The following is a 22463-nucleotide window of genomic DNA, read 5'->3' as shown; positions in this document are numbered from 1 at the left end:
TTACACTTAAAATTTTTGCATATTTCTGGGTGTTTTTTTTTTGTTATACTTCAATCAAATGTCTGCTTCAAAATGACAGAAAAATTTTAATGGCATGGAAAGATGTTCATATTATATTATATTGAAAATACCGATTAATATAGGAGCAAACTGTGCATAAATGGTACATTTCCTTTTGTTAACTATATGCCTATATTGCCAATTCAATGCAAAAGAAAGCAGGTTACAAGCTGTATCATCTCATTTTTGTGAAAATTAAGATCCGGCCCTATCAATATCAAAATGATAACCATGGTTACCTCTGGGTAATGGGCTTATGGATGATTTTTCTTTCTTTTTGAAAAAAACATTATGTGTATTTTCTCATTCTTCTAGTGTGGACATATATTTCTTTTGAGAATGAGAAAAGTCATAACAATTTCTTGCAATTCCGGTTTAATCAGTGTTATTGAAATGTAATTTTTGTACAGTACAGTGCCCTGCTTTTAAGTGTACAGTTCACTGAATTTTAGAGAGGCATGTGCACCCATGTCCTTACCACTTAAGATGAGAACGTTTCCACCCCCAGAAACTCCCTTCATGTTTCTCCGTAGTCAACTTTTACCTCTCCGAGTGAGGTAACTGTGGATCTGATTTCTATCACCACAGTTTTGTCTGCTCTAGAAGGTTCTAGAAAAGGGATTATACTTAGGTACTTTTCTGTCGGACTTCTTTCGCCCGACTTAATGCTTTAGAGATTGATTTCTGTTTTTGTGTATATACATTCCTTTTTTTTTTTTTTTTTTTTAAGCAAAGAGTCACGTCGTCAGTGCTTGCTGCTTCCTGATCTGTGGAGTGAGACACCGTCCACGGGGGAAACAGCCCTCCACATCCTCTCCAAGCTTGTCTGCTGCAGGCCGAGTGATCTTAGAGCCTTCCCCACCTGGGAGGAGAGACACCAGCCCGCCCCTCCTCTCCCCCCCCCCCCCGCCCCCCGAAACAATCCAGGTCTGCGCCCCTCCCCCCGCGGCAGCGCCAGACTCAGGTGAGAGCCACCCTGCTCCTTGCCATTGTTCCGCAAGTGACAGCCTCCGGGGCAAATGGAAAGCCGTCAACCTGAGGGCTGTCAACTGCAGACAGGAATTCCTTTCTTTGTCAGGCTGGGTGGTCTCTGTGGCTTCGAGAGCAGCCGGCACAAAAGATGATGAGCGCCGAGTGCGCGCCCGCAGAAAAACACCGCCACCACCCGACGGCCCTCGCCGCACTTCTTTGTGACACCGGGATTAGCCCTGCGTGGCTTCCCTTGACGGTGTGGGAGGCGTCACACCCAGCCCCCGCGAGGGCATCCGGGGTCGTTTAGTCCAGGGTCCCCGTGTCCAACCCCCTGCCCCCGACCTGCATGTTTCCGGAAGAGTATTTGCCCCAGAATCTTAGTCACCGACAGCTAGCGGGGCCCCCAGAGATCACCTGGCCCGACCGTCTCCCTTTGCAAAAGTGGGTCCAGACACCGGTCACACAGCACAAGGACCCGGGGAAGGACAAGCAGCCTTCTGCGAGGAGCTCTTAACACTACTCTAAGCTGCTTTTTAAATAAACGACCCTCAAATAGTACAGTGTAAAATAAAATTTTCCAATAAAAAAGAACGTGTGCGCAAATCCACAGACTTGTGAACCCCCCCGCCCCGCGCGGCCTTTGTAGAGATGCTTTCGTGCGCTCGCGGCCTGGACGCCAGGCGGATTTCATTTATAAGTAGCTTGGTGCCCCCTACTGGTCATCAGCTGCAAGAGCGGCTGCCTCTCCCCAGGTGCCTTCCGCATGCACCATTATTTCTAATTTCAAACTTAAATAGCGGGACTGTAGACTAGGCAGTTGTATCCCATTTTACAGATGAGGAAATTGAAGCCTCTAGCGATTAAATAAGCTGCCCAAAGTGGCTGAGCCTGGATTCAAACCTACTCTTGTGGAACTCCAACTTCCTTCCACTCCATGTCAATACCACTTGTCAGTATCTGGACGCTGTGTAGCACTTTCCCTTAACAAAGGATTTTTTTAAAAAAGATTTTATTTATTTATTTGAGAGAGAGGAAAGAGAGCGAGATAGCTTGAGTGAGGGAGGGGCAGGGGGAGAGGGAATAGCAAACTCCTCGCTGAGCAGAAAGCCCCGATGCGGGGCTCCACGCCTGGACCCTGAGATCATGTCCTGAGCCCAAGGCAGCAGCTTACCCTACTGAGCCCCCCAGGGTCCCCAAAAAACGATTCATAAATACCTCAAAATAGGCCATAAAGTAGGAGCTAACACCCCTGTTTTAGCACACAGGGAGGCCTGGGCTGGGACATCAGTGACTTGCCCAGGGCCACAGGTCCAATAAATGGTCACATGCCCACTCATGGCACCAGGCTGCTGCCCAGAAGGAATGCTACACACATGGTCCAGGAGGGAACTTATTTCCTGGGCAGGCTGCATCCTTGTGAGGAACAGGGAGGCTGAAGTGTTCCCATGCAGGCCTTGTGTGGGAGGGAGACACCAAAGAACTCAGGGATAAAATAGGTTTTCTACTCATGGGGAACTCACATCATCATCTACTGGGTTCAACAGATGTGCAACTGAGTCTATGGTGTGTGCGTGCGTGTGTGTGTGTGTGTGTGTGTAAATGAGTGAGTGCATGAATGAAATGGCCTAGAGAGCAGGGGCCTAGAGAACAGGCAGGTCAGAAGTGCTTGGGCCATTGTGCTACGAAACGACTGATTTCCATTTAGTTGGGAGAGTGCGTTTCTAGCAGTCAGAGCAGTCCAGGGTGACCCACGGCTGCCTCCGTGGATGTGAGTGCCAACCGCAGGGACACAGGCCAAGGTAAGCAGACCGCAGCTGGGATGTTCTAAAGGGATTGTAAGCTTGCATGATATTTTCTGAACATCAACATTTAGAAATGGGAAGATTTCACATAAAACCCCAGAATGTTAGCTCTTCTTGAACAAAGTGGAAGGCTTGACCTTACTGGGCCTGCTGCAGTGCCATCGGCTGTCCCTTCAGCTCCCAACTCCCACCCTAGCAGTGAGGCTGATCCCATCCCATTAATGAGGTGATGCCATCTCTCATTACGTGTGTGCTGTCATTTTTCTTATTGTAAGAACAAAAACAAACATTTTTCTCATCAGGTTTTCATCAGGAAAGGAAAAATAAGAGAGCAAGTCATTTGTTTTAGGCAGCATAGGGCACGACATATTCATCTGCGGAAGTGAAAACATTTTTATACATTTAAAGGGCAGGGGCTTAACTTGCTTCATTTGTTTTCATGACCAGCCTGGACCCCACGGCAGCTTGCACTGCCTACACTAGAGAGTCTTCAGTATCTCCTTGTGTGTGGATCTCGGGTCAGACTCTCACCCTGTGGCCACATCTGTCTTCAACTCCGGAGAGAGGCAGGGCCCCTGGTGCAGGCTTTGAGTATAGTCCTGGGTCTGGGGGTCTGAGGGAAGAAGCAATTCTGCCCAGTGCGCAAATCTTCTGAATTGGCCTCCCTCCCAGCACTTTTCTTCCTATGAGAGGGTTTCTTAGCCCTCCCCATCCTGGCCACATGGATGGCTGATTCCATGCGTGTTGTTCAGAAAGTGGGCACATGCTCCAGATGTGGTCTGAGCAGCTGAAAACAGCAGGACAAACATCTCCCACAATTCAGATGCCCTACCTTTGTTCTTGTTACTTCTACTCACATTGTCTTTTTTTATCAGTTGTGTCACATGTTGGCTCACACAGAGTTGGTGAGACACCAGGACCTTCAGACTGTTTTGCATGAATGCTTCTCAAGAGAGTTCTACCTAAACTGAAAATCACAGACACTGAAGGTTGGATGTGGTCCCGGAGGTCAGCTAAGGCCACCTCCCACATATGCAGAAGGAGACCACTTCCTCAAACACCTGGACAGAATATTTGAACTGAAATGAGGAGGTTCACACTTAGCACACTTGATTTTATATTTGACCCACAGTTCCATTCTTCCAAGAATGGATCTTGATTTTGTAAAAAAAAAATCATAACTACTCCATGTATACTCACTAATACCAGTTTGTAGCTGGGATAACTGAGGCCCAGAGACATTAAGTAACTTGTTCCAGGGCATAAACTAATAAGTGACAGAGCTGAGCTCAACTAGGCACAAATAATGGTGAGCAGATGAGTGCCATGGTCCAGGGTGTACTTTAGGAAGACAGCGCTGTATGGCCAAGTGAGAGATAGACCAGAAGTGGTCAGCCTGGAGCCGGCAGAACAGTTAGAGCTGTTCAGGCAGGAGACGACAGGAGCTAAGGGAGGCCAGTAGCGGTGGGACCAGAAAAGGGGGGGGGGTGGAAGGAGCCTGCTTTCCAAACATAAAAAACATAAAAACAAGTGATAAAGTGTTCCTCTGTTTAACAGAATTATAACTATTAGAAGAAGTCCTTGCCAATAAAATATAAGTGGTTTGCGGTTTGAAGCTGCAACCACACTTGTTATAAAGGTAATTGAAAGGAAAACCCCAATTGGGGGTAGTAAGAAAACAGGAAACCACAACCTTGCAACCCCATTATCTGGATTGGATTTCATCCACGTAATAGATGAACCCTGGACCACATTCGTCCTCCGCTGGCCGTTGGCAAGATAGTTTGACAATGACTCTGGGACCAGGCTTTGGGCAGAGACAGTCCTGTCTATTTCAAGCACCTTGGTTAGCCGCGTGGGGCATTGCAAGGACCTGGTTTCAGCTCTGCACTGACTCAGGCAGGACCACTAGTGGAGGATGGAAGAGGAAGACTCGTTCTAAACTAGGGACTTACAGTTTAGTGGTGGAGAATATTCCTGCCAGGCTGGTCTGTGCCTGGTTGAATCCAGCTCTGTCACTTAACATCTCTGGGCCTTAGTTGTCTTATCTATAAACTGAGAATAGTGAGGATACTAGAAAATTGGTTGATTTAAAACGCTAAAGGAACACTGAGTACACAGTAATCACCAAATAAGTGTTTATTATTGTTATTGCTATTATTATTATTACAGTGAATAATGGGCAAAGCTGGACAACAGTGGGATTACTGTTTTGAGGAAAGTATTCCATTACCTGCACAAGCAGAGCTGAGGTGGTTGTAGGGTTCAGCTTTGGGCCTTGAGTTTCAGTGCTGTCGAGACATCCAACTAGGTTCATTGAGCATTACTGTGGAGACCAGTGTGGGGCTTGAACTCATGACCCTGAGATCAAGATCCGAGCTGAGATCAAGACCTGAGCTGAGATCAAGGGTTGGATACTTAACTGACTGAGCCACCCAGGTGCCCCATTATTCGTTCTATTTATTTAATTCTACAAGTATGTACTGAGCAGCTCTTCTGTACCTGACACTATGGTAGGACTTGAAGATACTAGGATGAGTCAGACAGTCCCAGCTCCCAAGGACTTGATAATTTAGGAAGGATGGGAGGTAGGAATCTCCTCTCGTGTGTTGAGTAAGTGCAATACCAGCACATATGAGGCTCACAGACACTCAGGAGAGGGAGTCAGGGCAGGTTTCCTGGAAGAGGCAGGAAGAAACAGTGTCCCCTGGACCATATTCAGAATCTGGGAAATGCAGAGTAGGGGAGATCTGCCTTTGCTGGTCCATGATTAACAGAAGATTTGGGCTTCCAGTGCTGATGATCATTTTCCTCAAGCCCTGTACTAAGTGGAATCACTTGGGCCTTCCCACTTCTTACTGCTTCTGGAAAAATTCTTGTGAACCTCTAAGATGTTTTCCAAATCTCTTTGAACACACATTTTATTGATCAAGGTTTCAGTATGATGGTTTTGCCTCAACCCCTTGATCTTTTGGTGGAGGGAGGTTGAAATCGAAGTTTCTCCAGAAGGAGGGTCAGTCATAACCAAAAGAGACTACATTTCCTTAATCACTGAATCAAGATAGCTTGAGCCAAGAGGATTGGGCTAATTTCTGTGCTGCTGCACCCCTGTCCCAGACAGTTCCCTGCCTTGGCGTGCTCCTTGCCACAGATGTTCTTCTACTGTGAATTTATGCCAACCATGTTCAGAGTGGCCACATTAAGGGGTAAAGCCCTGGGGAATCAGGGGAAAAATTAAAAAGAAAGCCACACACATGTACTATTTGCTCGATCATAAACACAAATACGTTCACATCCTGTCATCTCAGGCATGAATAACTCCAGTAATGCTCTGAGCGAGGAGGCCCCGTCAGGAAATGCTGCCAAGTTTCTCCTTCCCCGTCCTGACTTCCATTCTTGCTTCCCCGTTCTTCAGGCTCTGGTTAACGCTGTCAATTCTTTCTGTTATTTGTTAATTACCCCTCTTTCACGGTTGGTCTGGGAGAGGAGAGGTGCAAAGCAGGAGGAGAGAGGTAGTCACAGGTTTTTCCAGAGACCGTGAGTGGGGAGAGGCAAGAACACATCCGCCGGGTCTCTTCTCCTTGCCCCTTTTCCTTTCGTGCCCCCACCAAGATGACTCATGCTGCTCAGACTCTGTGACTGAGATGTACAGATCAGGGCATGCACTCTTCCTTTCTCTAAAGGAGGAGTCTCATTTTAGCGGGTTGAGGTATCAGCTAACAACTCAGACCCAATTTACATGAAACTTGCTAACAACGGTCAGGACGCCAAAGAAGGAGGAGTCACTGGTCAAAGAAAATCCAACATGTTGTCAAGAGTCACAAAATACATGTACAGCATCTGAACTAGGTATGGTCCACATCCTTCAGGTTTGGAAGGCTTCGTTGGGGACAAGGTACTAGGGGCTAATTATTCTCAAAACTGTTACCTTGTTCTCCGGAAGTACTGCATAGTCTCAGAGGCCCTTAGAGCTATGAAAAGTCTAGAGGGCCGTCCAGGGTGTGGGCTTTCCAAGTTTGCTGCCCATTAGAGGTATAGTCCTCTGACCAATGAAGTCAGAATATCTGGGAGTGGTGCTGAAGCATCAGTGTTAAACTCCCCAGGGGCTTCCAATGTGCATTCAAGTTTGAGAACTTCTGAGCTGGACCCTCACCTTTCAAAGTGTGAATGGTGGAATGGCAGCCCCAGCAGGGAGCTTGCTGAAGGTCCCACCATAGACCTACTGATTCACAATCTGTGTTTTAACAAGGTCACCGAGTGCATGGAAGTTTGAGAAGCAGTTACTTTCCTCACGCATTGGTTAGTCTGGCGACAATGGGCCCAAATTCTGCCTTGGCAACTATCAGCGGGAGCGGGGTGGTAGCTGCCCCCTTTAAGAGGGGCTTTGACCCTCCGGTTTGCCTGAGTCTCACACCTGGCTAGGTTCATTGACTTCCATCACCTGGCTGGGACCCATCAGAATTTGAGTTGTTTTTAAAATTTATTATAAAATAGAGTTTACCATTAGTAACATGTAATGCATTCACAGTGTTGTACAACTGTCACCACTATCTAGTTCCAGAACATTTCGTGACCCCAAAAGGAAACCTCATACTTATTAAGCAGTCACTCCCCAGCCCCCGTCCCCTAAGCCCCTTGCAACCATTAATCTGCTTTCTGTCCCTATGACTTTGCTTATTCTGAATGTTTCATAAAAAAGGAATGCTAATGTCTTCAAGGTTCATCCATGTTGCAGCATGTATTAGTACTCTTGCTTTTTGGCTGAATAATATTACTCTGTATGGGCATATCCCATTTCATTTATCCATTCATCATTTGATGGATATTTGGGTAATTCTAACCTTTCGGTTACTGTGAGTAGCACTGCTGTGAACCCTTGTGTGCAAGTTTTTGTTTGAACACCTGTTTTCAATTTTTTGGGCTATGTGGAATTGCTGGAGCAGAGTTTTACAACAACCTGGCACACTGAGGTTTCACACCAGTGTTCAATGTTTAAAATTTGAGCAGCACAACCTATTGGTTCTACTCAATTGAGAGAGAGAGAGAGAGAGAGAGAGAGAGTGTGTGTGTGTGTGTGTATTTATTTAAGCTGGAGAACATTATATAAAGCAGACTGAGTTGAACTGCTGACTCATGTGGTAATTTTATGTGTAACTTTTTGAATAGCCAAACTGTTTTCCATAGCAACATTTTATATTCTTACCAGTCATGTTTGAGGGCTCCAGTTTCTCCACATTCCTGCCAACACTTGTTATTGTGTCCCCCCCCCCCCTTAATTCTAGTCATCCTAGTGGTGGTGAAGTGTTATCTCACTCTGCTTTGACATGTATTTCCTTAAAGAGCAGTGATAAATATCTTTTCACGTGCCTGTTGGCCATTTGTATAGAAGAATGTCTCTTTAAGTCCTTTGCTTATTTAAAAACCGGGTTGCCTTTTTGTTATTGAGTTGTAAAATTTCTTTGTGTATTCTGGATACTAGGCCCTTATCCAATACATGATTTGCAAATATTTTCTACTAGTCCGTGATTTACCTTTTTTATTTTCTTGATGTTGTTCTTTAGATGTACAAAAGCTTTCAATTTTGATGAAGTCTAATTTGTTTTTTTTCTTTTGTTGTTTGCGCTTTTGATGTTATATGGAATTTGAGATTTTGTCACCGGGACAAGGTCAATGGTTAGGAAGAGAAAGAGGGGAAAGGGAACAGGGATTGCTTGAGGTCTCTGTCTCCAGTTCAACCAGAAGATCTGAGCATTTATCTGCTTTTTATAATGTTCTCCAGCTTATATATATATATATATATATATATATATATATATATATAAAATCAATAGATTAGAACCACTAAGTTGTGCTGCTTAAATTTTAACCAAGGAAAACATATATGAAACCTCAGTGTGCCAGACTGTTCTGAAAACTAGACCTAAATGGTATATGTAGTAATTAAAACATAATGTGTTTCCGGTTTCCTGGTTCAATTAAACTTCATTTGTAATTTAAAAAAAAAGGCATACATTCTTGGAAAAGCAAGCAATGTTTCTTGCAAAATGCTCCATTTACGACACTTTTGGGAAGTCAGGATTTGGCCCAAATATAAACCCACTGTTTACCTGGTGGCATCTCATCCACACTTAAGGAATATTTCATGGAAAATATAGCCAAGTTCATGCACACCAGCTTTGATACCAGGTGCTACATTTGGTTGATATTACACAGCAGGTGAGAGTTTGAACCCAGGGGTTCCCATTTCAAATCTAAGGCTCTGGCCCCTAGGACACACTTTCGAAGCAGTCAGATGAATCATCCATTGATCTTTTTTTGACAGGCACTACTACCGCTACTACCTGCTATTATTTTTTGGAAGCTTCCTATATGCCAGGCATTGTGCTGAAAACCTTTACAGCTCATCTAACAACCCAGGAAGTGGTTCGGTAATTATCCTCGTTTTTTTCTACTGAAGAAACCGAACTGAGGTTACATAACTTGTTCCAGCAACCAGTAGTAAATGTCAGAGCTAGAACTTAACCCAGATCTGACTCCAAAGCCCGTATTTTGAACCTCTAAGCAAGACTATTATTTTAAAGATGACCAGGTCCTGAAAATTGACCTCAGCCCCGCCCCTTCTAGACTACATTCCAAAAGGTAGGTATTCCCGGCCCCAACGCCTGCGCAAACTCCGCCACCGCCCTCCCTTCCGCCCCGACATCCTCAAATTGCGCAGGCGCTCTCCTCCGGGGCTGTACTGTGGAGTGCCCGCGGAGGCGGTGCAGGCGTCGTCGGGACGGGGTGCCAATGCGCAGGCGCGGGGCTGGAGCCTCGGCCCCTCGGGGAGCTTGGAGATGGCGGCTGCCGGGGACGCTTCGCGGGAGCCGGCGGCCTCGGAACCGCCGGCGGAGCTGCCTGCCTCGGTGCGGGCGAGCATCGAACGGAAGCGGCAGCGGGCGCTGATGCTGCGCCAGGCCCGGCTGGCGGCCCGGCCCTATCCGGCTACAGCGGCGGCGGCGGCTACCGGAGGTTTGGGCCCTGGCGGCGCCTGCCCCTTCCCTCTGGCGGGCCGGGTGCCGCGTTCCGGGTGCAGCGTCGGCTGCCCCGTCGGCTGCCCGCGCGTCTGCGCATCTGTTCTCCCGCAGTCCCGGGAGTCTGCTCCGCGGGCTCTTTCAGAGCGGGCTATGACCACTAGCGGTTCCGCGCTGGAGCCGGATCTTTCCTCACTGCACTCGGGTGGCCCAGCTCTCCTCTTAAGCTTGGGGGATGCAGCCGCCCTCACCTTCGGGAGGTGCCGCCAGTGTTGGTCGGCGCCTTAGCTTTCCCTTCCCAGCTGCGCGTCCAGCGGTCCCAGGGGCAGTCCTTGTATAAAGCTTTTAGGCTTGGGACCGGTTGCCGCAGCCCTCCTGCACCGCTCCCGAATTCATCCACTCAACAAAGGGCGATTGAGTGCATTTTCTGGTTCCGCTCGCTACGTGCCTGGCATCGAGAGAGGCAAATAGGCAGGAGCTGCTGCCTTCGTGAGGCTCTCAAGTGTGGCACCTGTTGTGTTTCACATGTTTCAGGTTGACTGACTTGATTCTCACTGTTAACTTGGAAAATGATTAGAGCAGCGTTTGGTACCGGTGTTTTACTGAGGTGGTCATTGAGGACCAGGAAGGAAAAGGATCTGTTCAGGTTCTTGGCGGCAAGTGTATAAGCTAATCAGGACTAGAATTGAGTTCTGATACTGCGTTCACGGCCTTTCCTTTTCACCAACTGCTGCTTCTGTGCCAGGCACTGTCTCACTTTTAGGAAGAAAGGCTGTTACTTCTGTCTGAATTTTTATCTTCCCCCTTTCATAGGGCAGCCCTTGACTGCGTGTCTTTCATGTATGTACGTTTCTGTCATAATTTTCCACTGTAGTCCCGTAATAATCTTCTCTAGGGTACTTAAAATAGTTTAGATGACATGCAGGTCTTCAGGACTGCCTCTGTAATGTGAAGTACATGTGTTCCTAAACCTATATCCCATACTGTTTGCGTCGTTGAGCACAGTTTGGAGCTGTCCTCTACTACCCCTTTTCCTCAGCCAAGAGAAAGGAAGAATGACAAGAAACTGGGGCTGGCAGTCTGTCTTGATATTCATCCTGAATCTGCAAATTCCAGCCACTTTTAATGGTTCTGGTGTCATCCTTCTGTTTTCTAGTTCTCTTATTCCTTTCTCAACTTGAGATGTTACAGAGTCAGGATGAAAGTTGTTCATTTGTATTATTTCCTATTCATGATTTCATAAAGGTTTGTAGATCTGTGCTACATGGTTGTGGAACAAGGGTACAAAAAAGAACATACAGAGGTATTAAACTTCTGATCGTGGAAAGCAAGGTCGAATGTATGTGCTGTAAGAGTTTTCTGGCAAGAGTTCTCAGACAAGGGACTGCTCTGCGACATGGGCTACACCCCGCTGTGCTTCAGGAGCCTGGACCAGCTGGAGTTGTCAAGACCTTGACTTGAGCAGGATACTGAACGATGCTCAGTCATGCCAAGACAAAGCCCCGTTTCTCTCTGCTGCTCCAGCTTGCTGTTTCCTCAGGCCCTGAATACCACATTCTAAGCAAGTTCTTCTCTGTCTTTTCCATGGCCTATGTCCTAGCTCAGACGAAAAATGGAAATTGTACTGTAGCTGAAATAAAGTACTGCAGATAAAATCTTAGCACCAAATAGAATATTGAGGCTTCCAGTCTGCGTGTGGTCTGTTTCTCCATTTATATTTAGGTCTTTGATATCTCTCAGTGCGCTTGCACTAAAGAGGTTTTACACCTCTTTTTCTCGATGTTATTACTTAGTTCTGATTGTAGATTCTTGTGGATATTCTGTGTACTTAATCCTATCATCTGTGGATAAAGACGGCTTTACTCCTTTCCAGCCTTTATGCCTGTTGTATTTTCTTACCATCTTGCAGTAGTTGGGCCCTTCAGTATAATGTTGAATAGAAGTGCTAACAGTGGACATCTTAGTCTTATTTGATATATATTAAATTTAAATAACTTGTTTATGCACAAGGGAACATATGGGCTTACTGGTTAAATCATTGACCACTTTTACTTACTTTTCATAGGTGTGGCTAATGTAAAAGCAGCCCCAAGGATCATTGACACAGGAGGAGGCTTCATTCTGGAAGAGGAAGAAGAAGAACAACGTACAACTGGAAAAGTTGTCCATCTACCAGGTAAAGTGTATTTTCAGAAAATAGGGATCTATATTGGTCATTTGGAGTAACATGCATAATTCTTTGTAAATCGATGTTAGTGCCATACCTATTGTCAGTGAGCAGGTCAGCTTTGTGAGAGGTATAGAGTTTGGCAGTTTTGCTGGTAGATTAAAAATTCAACCGGTTTGGCAATAATTAGTTTAACTTGTGGTTTGTGGACTTACGGTTGATGCTCTCTGTTATTTTAAAATAGGGACAGCCAATATATTGACTTCTGATATACTTCATTGTCTTAATAGGCCAAAATGAGGGGCTAGAACGTTCTACCAAGGGATAAAATTTAGGACATTCTTTTACTTGTTTGGAGGAAAAATGGGATATATAGATATCTGTAACTCTATCCTTGGGGAAGCTTAAAAAACCTAGTTTAGTTTTAGCTGTGACAACAGAAATGTTATGTGTTCATCAAGGTAGGGAAGGATCCTGTTCTATTACACTGTCTTCAGAAGCTGAGATTTGAAGGATTAAAATATTTGTTCAGTTTGGGTGCCATATTTAAGGGGGATATTGACAAGTGTATAGTGTCCAAAATAGGGTGATCAAAATGGAGGTCTTCATGACGTGTGAGGAACAGTTGTCAGAACTGGTTAGGTTTATCTTAGAGGACTCTTGTAACTGCCTGCAAGTGTAAGTCCTTCCCTGTGGAAGAGCGATTATACTCACTGTGATTCGCTTTGGAGGGCAGAACTTGGAACAGTGGGTGACAACTACAATACAGTGAGGGGGATTTCAGCCCAGTACCATGCATCTATTTAGCAATTTGCACTTACAGAGTGTTGGCACGTATTTCATGTGAATCTTGTGGGGACTCTGTGAAATGGAAAAACTTCCCAACCATGTGAATTGCTGCTTCTAAATAGCAAAACACTGGAGGGGTTCAGAGATGGAAGGACCTGGCCGGGATATATTAGAGAAGCACTGTAGGAGGAGGGAAGGCATCGAATCAAACCCTTTAAAGTCTTTTATGGATTTATGGATATGAAGACTCATGGTAACTTTGTCTGCAGATTTTGGACTCAGCTTTGGGCTGTAAAGCCTATACTTTGATTTAACAGGTCACACAACAATTTTTTTTTTAATATTTTATTTATTTATTTGAGAGAGAATGAGAGAGAGAGAGAGCATGAGAGAGGAGAAGGTCAGAGGGAGAAGCAGACTCCCCAAGGAGCTGGGAGCCCGATGCGGTATTCAGTCCTGGAAGTTCGGGATCATGACCTGAGCCGAAGGCAGTCACTCAACCAACTGAGCCACCCAGGCGCCCTAAGATTTTATTTGTTAGAGAGACCGTGTACACACATGCAGCAGGGAGGGGCAGAGGGAGAAGCAGGCTCCCCACTGAGCTGGGAACCCGATGATGTGGGGCTCAATCCCTGGGATCATGACCTATGACCTGAGCCGAAGGCAGACGTTTAACCGACTAAGCCACCCAGGTGCCCTGTCACACAACAAATATTTATTGATAACCTATTGTTGTGCCTTCTTGCTTAACGTAGGTTTACTTCTGCATCGATGGTGTGGCTGCCGCATGTGAATAGAACTTGGGTAGTGAGTTTGTGGAAGTTAGAGAAGGTGTGTGTGTTGGTTTGCACAGTGGTATGTACACAGAGGGCACAAGACTGAAGGAGTCAGGCCACTCCACATTGGTAGGTGGCAGCTTTAATTATCAAGGGACCGTAGGAGGCTTGTCTTGGGTGGCTGCGAGATGAGGACATCTCTGCATCCACCTGCCAAATATTAATAGTTTATACAGAGGCTTAAGTGGGTTCAGTCCCGCAGTCAGGTCAGATGGCCTCAACGACACCTTACTCTGTCAAGGGTTTGTCCTTGCAACAGCTCCCACTGTGGGACTGGTGGGCAGAATGAGCATTCCAAGAACAGAGTAGGGGATAAGGAGTGTAATTGCCCAGGTCTGCCTCACAGGTCAGCTGGCCATCATGTCCTCTCAATTACTTCATCAACAGTGTTCCATTTGGGAGACACATTAGAAAAGGCCCTCATTCTCTGGGCTGACTTAGCCTGGGAGAGGGAGAGATACTGTCTAGCAGACTCCCCCCTGAGCATGAAGCCTATTATGGAAGTCTAATGACTCCTGAGATCATGACATGAGATCAAGAGTCAGACACTTAACTGGCTGAGCTACCCGGGCACCCCTATATCATGTTTTCTTTGTTATTATTTTTTTTTTTTTAAGATTTTATTTATTTGACAGACAGAGACCACAAGTAGGCAGAGACAGGCAGAGAGAGAGGAGGAAGCAGGCTCCCCGCTGAGCAGAGAGCCCGATATGGGGCTTGATTCCAGAACCCTGGGATCATGACCTGGAGCTGAAGGCAGAGGCTTTAATCCACTGAGCCACCCAGGTGCCCCTCTTTGTTAGTTTTTAAAGAGCTTCAGCATAGCTGAGAAAAATTAAAATTATTTGGGCCATTAAATTATTTAGGTCATTTGCCTATAAAGCAAAGCCTATCGAATGCTTTTATAATCTAGAATAGACGTTCCCCAGGATCACTAGGAAGGTGATAAGGGAAGGTGGGTGGTGAAGGACTTCTGGTTATGAAATAAGTCATGAGCATGGCAACTAGTTAATATTACTGTGCTGCATATTTGAAAGCTGCTAGGAGAGTAGATCTTAAAAGTTCTCATAAGAAAGATTTGTAAACTGTGTATGGTGACAGATGTCAACTAGACTTATTGTGATAATTTTACAATATATATAAATATCAAGTCATTATGTTAGACATCTGAAACTAATACAGTGTCAGTTATACCTCGGAAACCTATGTGTGTACGCATGAGTACTTGCGTGTGCGTACATATATGTATGTGTGCATGTATTCACACATATATGTACACACATGTGCATGTATTTCTTAGCTCTGTCCACAGAAAGGGCCTTGGAAGTGAAGAGAACCCAGTGGCAGTGAGCATACCTGGTGTCCAGATCTTGGACTCGGATACTGTCCCCCCCACCGAAAGGAACCAGGGCCCTACAGAGAAATAGCTGATTCTAGGGTTGGGGCAGGATGGCCACCAGGTGAGTTTGGAACAATCTGTAATGCCAGAAATACGTAAGTGTTCAAAAGTAATAGAAGTGTGTCGCACAGTTTGAAAGGACTCCTGTTGGCCAAATCTGAGACACTTTGAGCACTGAACTCATTAAGGACACTACTGAGTGGTAATGCCATTGGAAAAAAATTAGGAATCTGTGTGTCTATATCTATAATTAATAGGTACATGAGTGAATGAATGGCGGGGAGGGTAGGCTCTTGCTTACACTAGACTGCCAGTTTCCACGTGATAAATTTAAAGGGAGTAAAGGAATAGAAAAATCATCATGATGGACATTTAAAATTTTCCATCATAAAGACTTTCTAAAATTAGGAAAATGCACATTTTATGGCTTTTGATTAATATTGCTATCCAGTAGTCTCTTAATTGGTATGTTTTTCTCCTTTCTAACACATTTTAGTAATCAATTTTTTGAAGATCTTTGACTGTATTTTTAACTTTTCCTTTTGTCTGTGGCTGTGCCCTGCTAACATTCTAGAAGGAAGAGTGATATTTTTGTTAGAGTTTGGAGATAGTGGAATTACGGAGTGCTGGAGTATTTACTGACCTTGATGTGTTGAAAGTAGGTAAGGGAAGGCAGTGATAGGAATATGTTGAACCACTGTGGACAAATAATGACTACCTTCTTCTTTCCACTGGGAGTTGTGGCAGTTCTTCAAGCAGGGGGCTTGGCAGTAGCAATCATCCTAAAGACGTACTAGTAAAACTGCAGACTTGCTGAGAGAACCAGTTCTAGAGGATAAAGATCCTTAGGTATTTGAAGTCCTCAAAAAAATTGAGCTTTACTGAGAGTATTTCTGTGCTGGGAGCTGAGGATATGTAGCTAAATATAATCTCCACCCAGAAGTTTACAATCTCATTGTTGAGATATTGGCTCTCTTGGTGGTAGTAGGGTAGAATGGAGGGAGATAAAGTTTCCCATTTGAAAGTGAATTCTGTCTTGTGTCTTCTAGTGTTGACTTGCTCTTGACTGCCCTTTCCATGTTGTCTGTTAGTGCCCGTCTCCCTGTCTGTAAGACCCCTCCCCTTTTTACTCTGGCACTGCCCTCCTTTGTCCTTTTTTTTTTTTTTTTCCTCCCCTCCTTTGTCCTCTCACCAGTATGGTGGTAGGTTGAGTAACAGTTCCCAAAGATGTCTCATTCCAAGCACTGTGGATCCCATGATGTATTACCATACATAGCAAAAGGGACTTGGCAGATTGATTAAAGTTAAAGACCCTGAGATGTGTGGGAGATTATTCTGGTATTATCCAGGTGGGCCCAGTGTACTCACAGGCACTTAAAAAGCAGGAGAGAGTCGCAGGGAGATGTGGTTATGGAAGAAGTCAGAGTGATGTGAGAAGCTGCTGCTGCGGCTTGGGAGATTGAGGAAGGGAGTCCTGAGTCAAGGAAGGCAGCCTCTAGAAGCTGAAAATGGCAGGTGATAGATTGTCCCCGAAAACTCCCGGAAAGGAAAGCAGCCCTGCCCTTGACTGTAGCCCGCTGAGACCTGCGTCAGACTTAGAAACTACAGATCTGCAAGATAATAAATTTGTGTTATTTTAGCCAGATTTGTGGTAATATGCTACAGTAGCAATACAGAATGAATACAAGCATCCTACACATGGTTTTGGGTTCAAATGTACTTGATGAATTGATATATATTTTTTTTTCTTAAAAATTTTTTTTAAAGATATAAGGTTATTTAATCATGGTTTTGTCTTTCATGTAAATGTATTTGTGTCCGTTAAAGAGTACATGCTGATAAACTTAAGATATGGGAAAAATATATTGTTCTACGTCACAAAAAAGGAAACCTAAAGAATTAACCTTTCTTTCTTCAGGACCTGTTATGGAATTTGATTATGCAATATGTGAAGAGTGTGGTAAAGAATTTATGGATTCTTACCTTATGACCCACTTTGATCTGGCAACTTGTGATAACTGCAGGTACTTATTTCCGATGACGTTCTCAATTGCTAAAGTTTAGTGTTAGCGTGTAGGTTTAGGGCAAAACAATAATTAGATCCATGTGGATTTAATATTCTTAGTAATTACGATTTTCATTCTAGCTGTTTCCTAAAATTTCTCTGGTTTCCATTTTGCCAAAGAAATACAGGAAGTCTGTGTTTATTGTGGTGATGATGTGCCCCGCACGTAGGAGGGATGGCCTGGTTTGGCCGGAGATCTGTTTTCCTTTCTCTGGGCCTGGTGGGTCTTTACATCTTTCAGTAGCCGGTTCCTAAGTATTTTCTTCCTCAGGGCCCTGTGGGTCCCCTGTGTCTTATCCCAGGGTTTGTGGACACCTTGGTCAGAGGTTTGGGGCCTTCAGTGAGAGGAGGGGACTGAAGGGGAGAGAAGAGATGAGGAAAAGTCACATTCTTCTCTCACCCTTTTCTTCTCCTCCTAGGCTCTGTCCTCTTTGTCACCCCAGGATAATGCTTCTCATGCCACATGGTTGTGTCCCTGCTGTTTACCCTGCATGTCCTGTGTTATATGTGGTAATTTAGTTCCCAAAAGCTATCCATCTGTACTTTAAGAAGTGACAGTACTGTGGATCTTTTTTTTTTTTTTTTTAAAGATTTTATTTATTTATTTGACAGAGATCACAAGCAGATGGAGAGGCAGGCAGAGAAAGAGAGAGAGGGAAGCAGGCTCCCTGCTGAGCAGAGAGCCTGATGTGGGCCTCGATCCCAGGACCCTGAGATCATGACCTGAGCTGAAGGCAGCGGCTTAACCCACTGAGCCACCCAGGTGCCCAGTACTGTGGATCTTAACCACTGTGTGTCAGTGGGACCAGAGACCCCATTTGAGATTCTTACTTAGCCCTCTTCTCTGTTCCCTGGTCCTCCTTGGACCTGCTACCCAGATCAACTAACTGCTCACCTACCTGGAGAACCTGCCCTTTCTGAGTCCCTGCTGTGGCCGTCGAGAGACATCCCCACTGACTTGTTGCTGGGTAGAGTCCTGGGAAGAGGGCATGGGAGATGTTGCTGGTCTCACGATCAGATCTGTGGCTGGAAATGTTTCCCACCTGTTGGGAGTTAGAAGTTAAAACTCTTTTCCCACTGATACACAGTGGTTAAGATCCACAGTGCTGTCACTCCTTAAAAGTATGGATGGATAGCTTTCGGGAACTACATTACCACATACAGTCTTACTTAACATGAGAAGATAGAAGTGCCTGATATATCAGTTAAGAGAAAATTGTGTAGTAGTCTGGAAAAATTCTTTTAAACTTTAATTAGGAACACAGCCCTTTATCCTGTTTCCTTTCAGTATCTTCAAAGATTTTAATTTTAGTAGAATATCATTTATCTGTCCCCTCTTTTAGCTTAAAATTCCAAGTTATTTAGCTCTCATAAAGTTCTTCACAATTTTTAAGTCTCCCTTCCCCTCCCTGACCTATATACCTCATTTCAGTAAAGGCCAGCTTCACTGGCTGTTTCTTTTTATCTTGTGTTTAATTCCAAATCCATTTGGCTCTGTGTTCATTCCATATCCTTGCTTCACCCTCTCGTCCCCTCGCCCACCACGACTTCTGCTGAGGCCACCATCAACCCGGGCCTGGAGCACGGCACTGGTGGTCTTCTGACTGGCCTGTGCCCCCTGCTTTGTACCGTTGTCATCTTCTATGGAGACATTTTAGTCAGAACTCTTCAAAGGTTTTTAATCCGTGTAGACTAGAACTGTCTCTACACTGCTTACAGGGCTTCCACCTGTCTCAGAGTTGATCTCCTGCCCCCCGCCCCCTGCTCCCCGCCCGTCCCCTCCTCACCACCGCTCCTCCCTTAAGCCTTCTGGTCCCGCCAGCTCAGTTGCTATGAGTCCAGTTGCAAAGTGCACTCCTGCCCTAGAGCCTTTGCACTTGCTGTTCTCTCTGCTCAGGATGTTCTTTCTCCAGCTGTTTAGAATGTTCTGACTTTTTAAGGGCCATACTCAAATGCCCCCTCATCAGTGGCCTTCTTTGATTACCCAGTCTATCAGAATTTCTGTCCCTTTACCATGCTTTGTGTTTCTTTATAGCACTTTTCTCTGTCATTATGTTTGCTTATTGAGTGTCTTCTTCTAACCAGAATGGGAGCTTCATGAAAACAAGGCTTTGTTTTCTTCTTTGCTATTTTTCTGGTACCTTGAATAATACCTGGCATGTAGATGGAGAACAAGTAAATGAGAAGAACTGTGTAACTGACTAAGCCTCCATTTTTACCTTGGCTTTGAAACAACTGAGCCAGTTGGAAACTAAAGTGTATTGGGCCAGTTGGAACTTGTATACTTAAATTCCTTCTATCCCACCGACCCTGACTTTATGCTTTGATTTATGTTTTCTTACCCATTGAGTCTTACTTCTCATTTACATTTTCTATACTCTTAGTAATTTCAAATCCAGTGTGGCGAAGAGCTACTTTAAATAAATAGAAAAGAAATTCTTACTAAATGACCGGGATCTGCTGCTAATCTAATATAGCTTCTCCAGATTTTAGTAAAAGATAAAGTATCTTAATGTTTAGAATTTTTATGCTGCTAACTTGACCATGAGAGTTGAAGGAAAAACTATTTTTTTTTTTTTTAGATTTTTAATTTTTATTTATTTATTTATTTTTACTAACATATAATGTATTATTTGCTTCAGGGGTACAGGTCTGTGAATCACCAGACTTACACATTTCACAGCACTCACCATAGCACATACTGTCCCCAGTGTCCATCACCCAGCCACCCTACCTCTCCCCTCCCACCCCTCAGCAACCCTCAGTTTGTTTCCTGAGATTAAGAGTCTTTTGGGGTGCCTGGGTGGCTCAGTGGGTTAAGCTTCTGCCTTCAGCTCAGGTCATGATCTCAAGGTCCTGGGATCGAGCCCCATATCAGGCTTTCAACAGGGAGCTTGCTTCCCCTTCTCTCCCTGCCTGCCTCTCTGCCTGCTTGTGATCTTTCTCTGTCAAATAAAAAAAAAAAAAAGAGTCTTTTATGGTTTGTCTCCCAGCCGATCTCATCTTGTTTCATTTTTTTCCCTCCCTACACATCACGACTCCCTCACCCTGCTTCTCACATTCCTCGTATCAGGGAGATCATATGATAATTTTCTTTCTCTGATTGACTTGTTTCACTGAGCATAATATGCTCTACTTCCTCTAGTTCCATCCATGTCATTGCAAATGGTAAGATTTCATTTCTCTTGATGGCTGCATAGTATTCCATTGTATATATATACCACATCTTCTTTATCCATTCATCTGTTGATGGACATCTAGGTTCTTTCCATAGTTTGGCTATTGTGGACATTGCTGCTGTAAACATTCGGGTGCACGTGCCCCTTCAGATCACTACATTTGTATCTTTAGGGTAACTACTCAGTAGTGCGATTGCTGGATCGTAGGGTAGCTCTATTTTCAACTTTTCGAGGAACCTCCATACTGTTTTCCAGAGTGGCTGCACCAGCTTGCATTCCCACCAACAGTGAAGGAGGCTTCCCCTTTCTCTGCATCCATGCCAACACCTGTCATTTCCTGACTTGTTAATTTTAGCCATTCTGACTGGTGTGAGGTGGTATCTCACTGGGGTTTTGATTTGTATTTCCCTGATGCTGAATGCTGTTGAGCACTTTTTCATGTGTCTGTTGGCCATTTGGATGTCTTCTTTGTAGAAATGTCTGTTCTTCTACCTGTTTCTTAATTGAATTATTTGTTCTTTGGATGTTGAGTTTGATAAGTTCTTTATAGATTTTGGATATTAGCCCTTTATCTGGTATGTCATTTGCAAATATTTTCTACCATTTTGTCAGTTGTCTTTTGGTTTTGTTGACTGTTTCTTTTTCTGCACAAAAGCTTTTGATCTTGATGAAGTCCCAATAGTTCATTTTCGCTCTTGCTTCCCTTGCCTTTGGCAATGTTTCTAGGAAGAAGTTGCTGCGGCTGAAGTCAAAAAGGTTGCTGCCTGTGTTCTCAAGGATTTTTTTTTTTTTTTTTAAGATTTTATTTATTTATTTGACAGAGAGAGATCACAAGCAGGCAGAGAGGCAGGCAGAGAGAGAGGAGGAAGCAGGCTCCCTGCTGAGCAGAGAGCCCGATGCCGGGCTCGATCCCAGGACCCTGAGATCATGACCTGAGCCGAAGGCAGCGGCTTAACCCACTGAGCCACCCAGGCGCCCCTGTTCTCAAGGATTTTGATGGATTCCTGTCTCACATTGAGGTCTTTCGTCCATTTTGAGTCTATTTTTGTGTGTAGTATAAGGAAATGGTCAAGTTTCATTCTTCTGCATGTGGCCATCCAATTTTCCCAACACCATTTATTGAAGAGACTGTCTTTTTTCCATCGGACATTCTTTTGTGCTTTGTTGAAGATTAGTTGACCATAGAGTTAAGGGTCCATTTCTGGGCTCTCTATTCTGTTCCTTTGATCTATGTGTCTGTTTTTGTGCCCATACCATACCATCTTGATGATTACAGCTTTGTAATAGAGCTTGAAGTCTGGAATTGTGATGTTGCCAACTTCTTTTCTTTTTCAACATCCCTCTGGCTATTCAGGGTCTTTCCTGGTTCCATATAAATCTTAGGATTATTTGTTCTATTTCTTTGAAAAAAATTAATGGTATTTTGATAGGGGTTGCATTAAATGTGTAGATTGCTTTAGGTAGCATAGACATTTTCTTTCATGAGTACTTTGTAGTTTTTGCCTCTTCGGTTAGGTTTATTCCTAGGTATCTTATGGTTTTGGAAGCCTGCTTCCCCTTCTCTCTCTGCCTGCCTCTCTGCCTGCTTGTGATCTTTCTCTCTCAAAAAAAAAAAAAAAAAAAAAAAAAAAAGATGGTTTTGGGTGTAGTTGTAAATGGGATCGACTCCTTAATTTCTTTTTCTTCTGTCTTGCTCTTCGTTTATAGAAATGCAACTGATTTCTGTGCATTGATTTTATATCCTGACACTTCACTGAATTCCTGTATGAGTTCTAGCCATTTATTCCCCATAAAATATCTTATCATCTGCAAAGAGTGAAAGTTTGACTTCCTTTTTGCTGATTCGGATGCCTTTTATTTCTTTTTGTTGTCTGATTGCTGAGGCTAGGACTTCTAGTACTATGCTGAATAGCAGTGGTGATAGTGGACAGCCCTGCCATGTTCCTGACCTTAGGGAAAAAGCTCTCAGTTTTTCCCCTTTGAGAATATTTGCTGTGGGTTTTTCATAGATGGCTTTGATGATATTGAGGTATTTACCCTCTATCTGTACACTGTAAAGAGTTTTGATCAAGAAATGATGCTATACTTTGTCAAATGCTTTTTCAGCATCTATTGAGAGTATCATATGGTTCTTATTCTTCTTTTATTAATGTATCACATTGATTGATTTGTGGATGTTGA

General features: G+C 44.3%; 1 protein-coding gene across 3 annotated transcripts in view; it reads left to right on the top strand.

Moving 5' to 3' along the window:
- The first annotated feature begins 9580 nt into the window (after positions 1 to 9580).
- Positions 9581 to 22463, top strand: part of XPA (XPA, DNA damage recognition and repair factor) — a 30000-nt gene continuing 17117 nt past the window's right edge. For all 3 annotated transcript variants that reach the window (XR_007122301.1, XR_007122300.1, XM_047700287.1), the window contains exons 1-3: positions 9581 to 9845; positions 11913 to 12023; positions 16957 to 17062. Coding sequence is in view for 1 of the 3 variants with exons in the window: in XM_047700287.1 (XP_047556243.1) it covers positions 9671 to 9845; positions 11913 to 12023; positions 16957 to 17062 (392 nt within the window). In the remaining 2 variants the exon portion in view is untranslated. The remainder of the gene's footprint in view (positions 9846 to 11912; positions 12024 to 16956; positions 17063 to 22463) is intronic.

The sequence above is a fragment of the Lutra lutra genome, chromosome 13 (genome assembly GCF_902655055.1).
Source record: "Lutra lutra chromosome 13, mLutLut1.2, whole genome shotgun sequence".
NCBI classification, from domain to species: Eukaryota; Metazoa; Chordata; class Mammalia; order Carnivora; family Mustelidae; genus Lutra; species Lutra lutra.
Note: the sequence above shows the minus strand (reverse complement) of the source record. Positions and strands in the feature narration are given on the sequence as shown.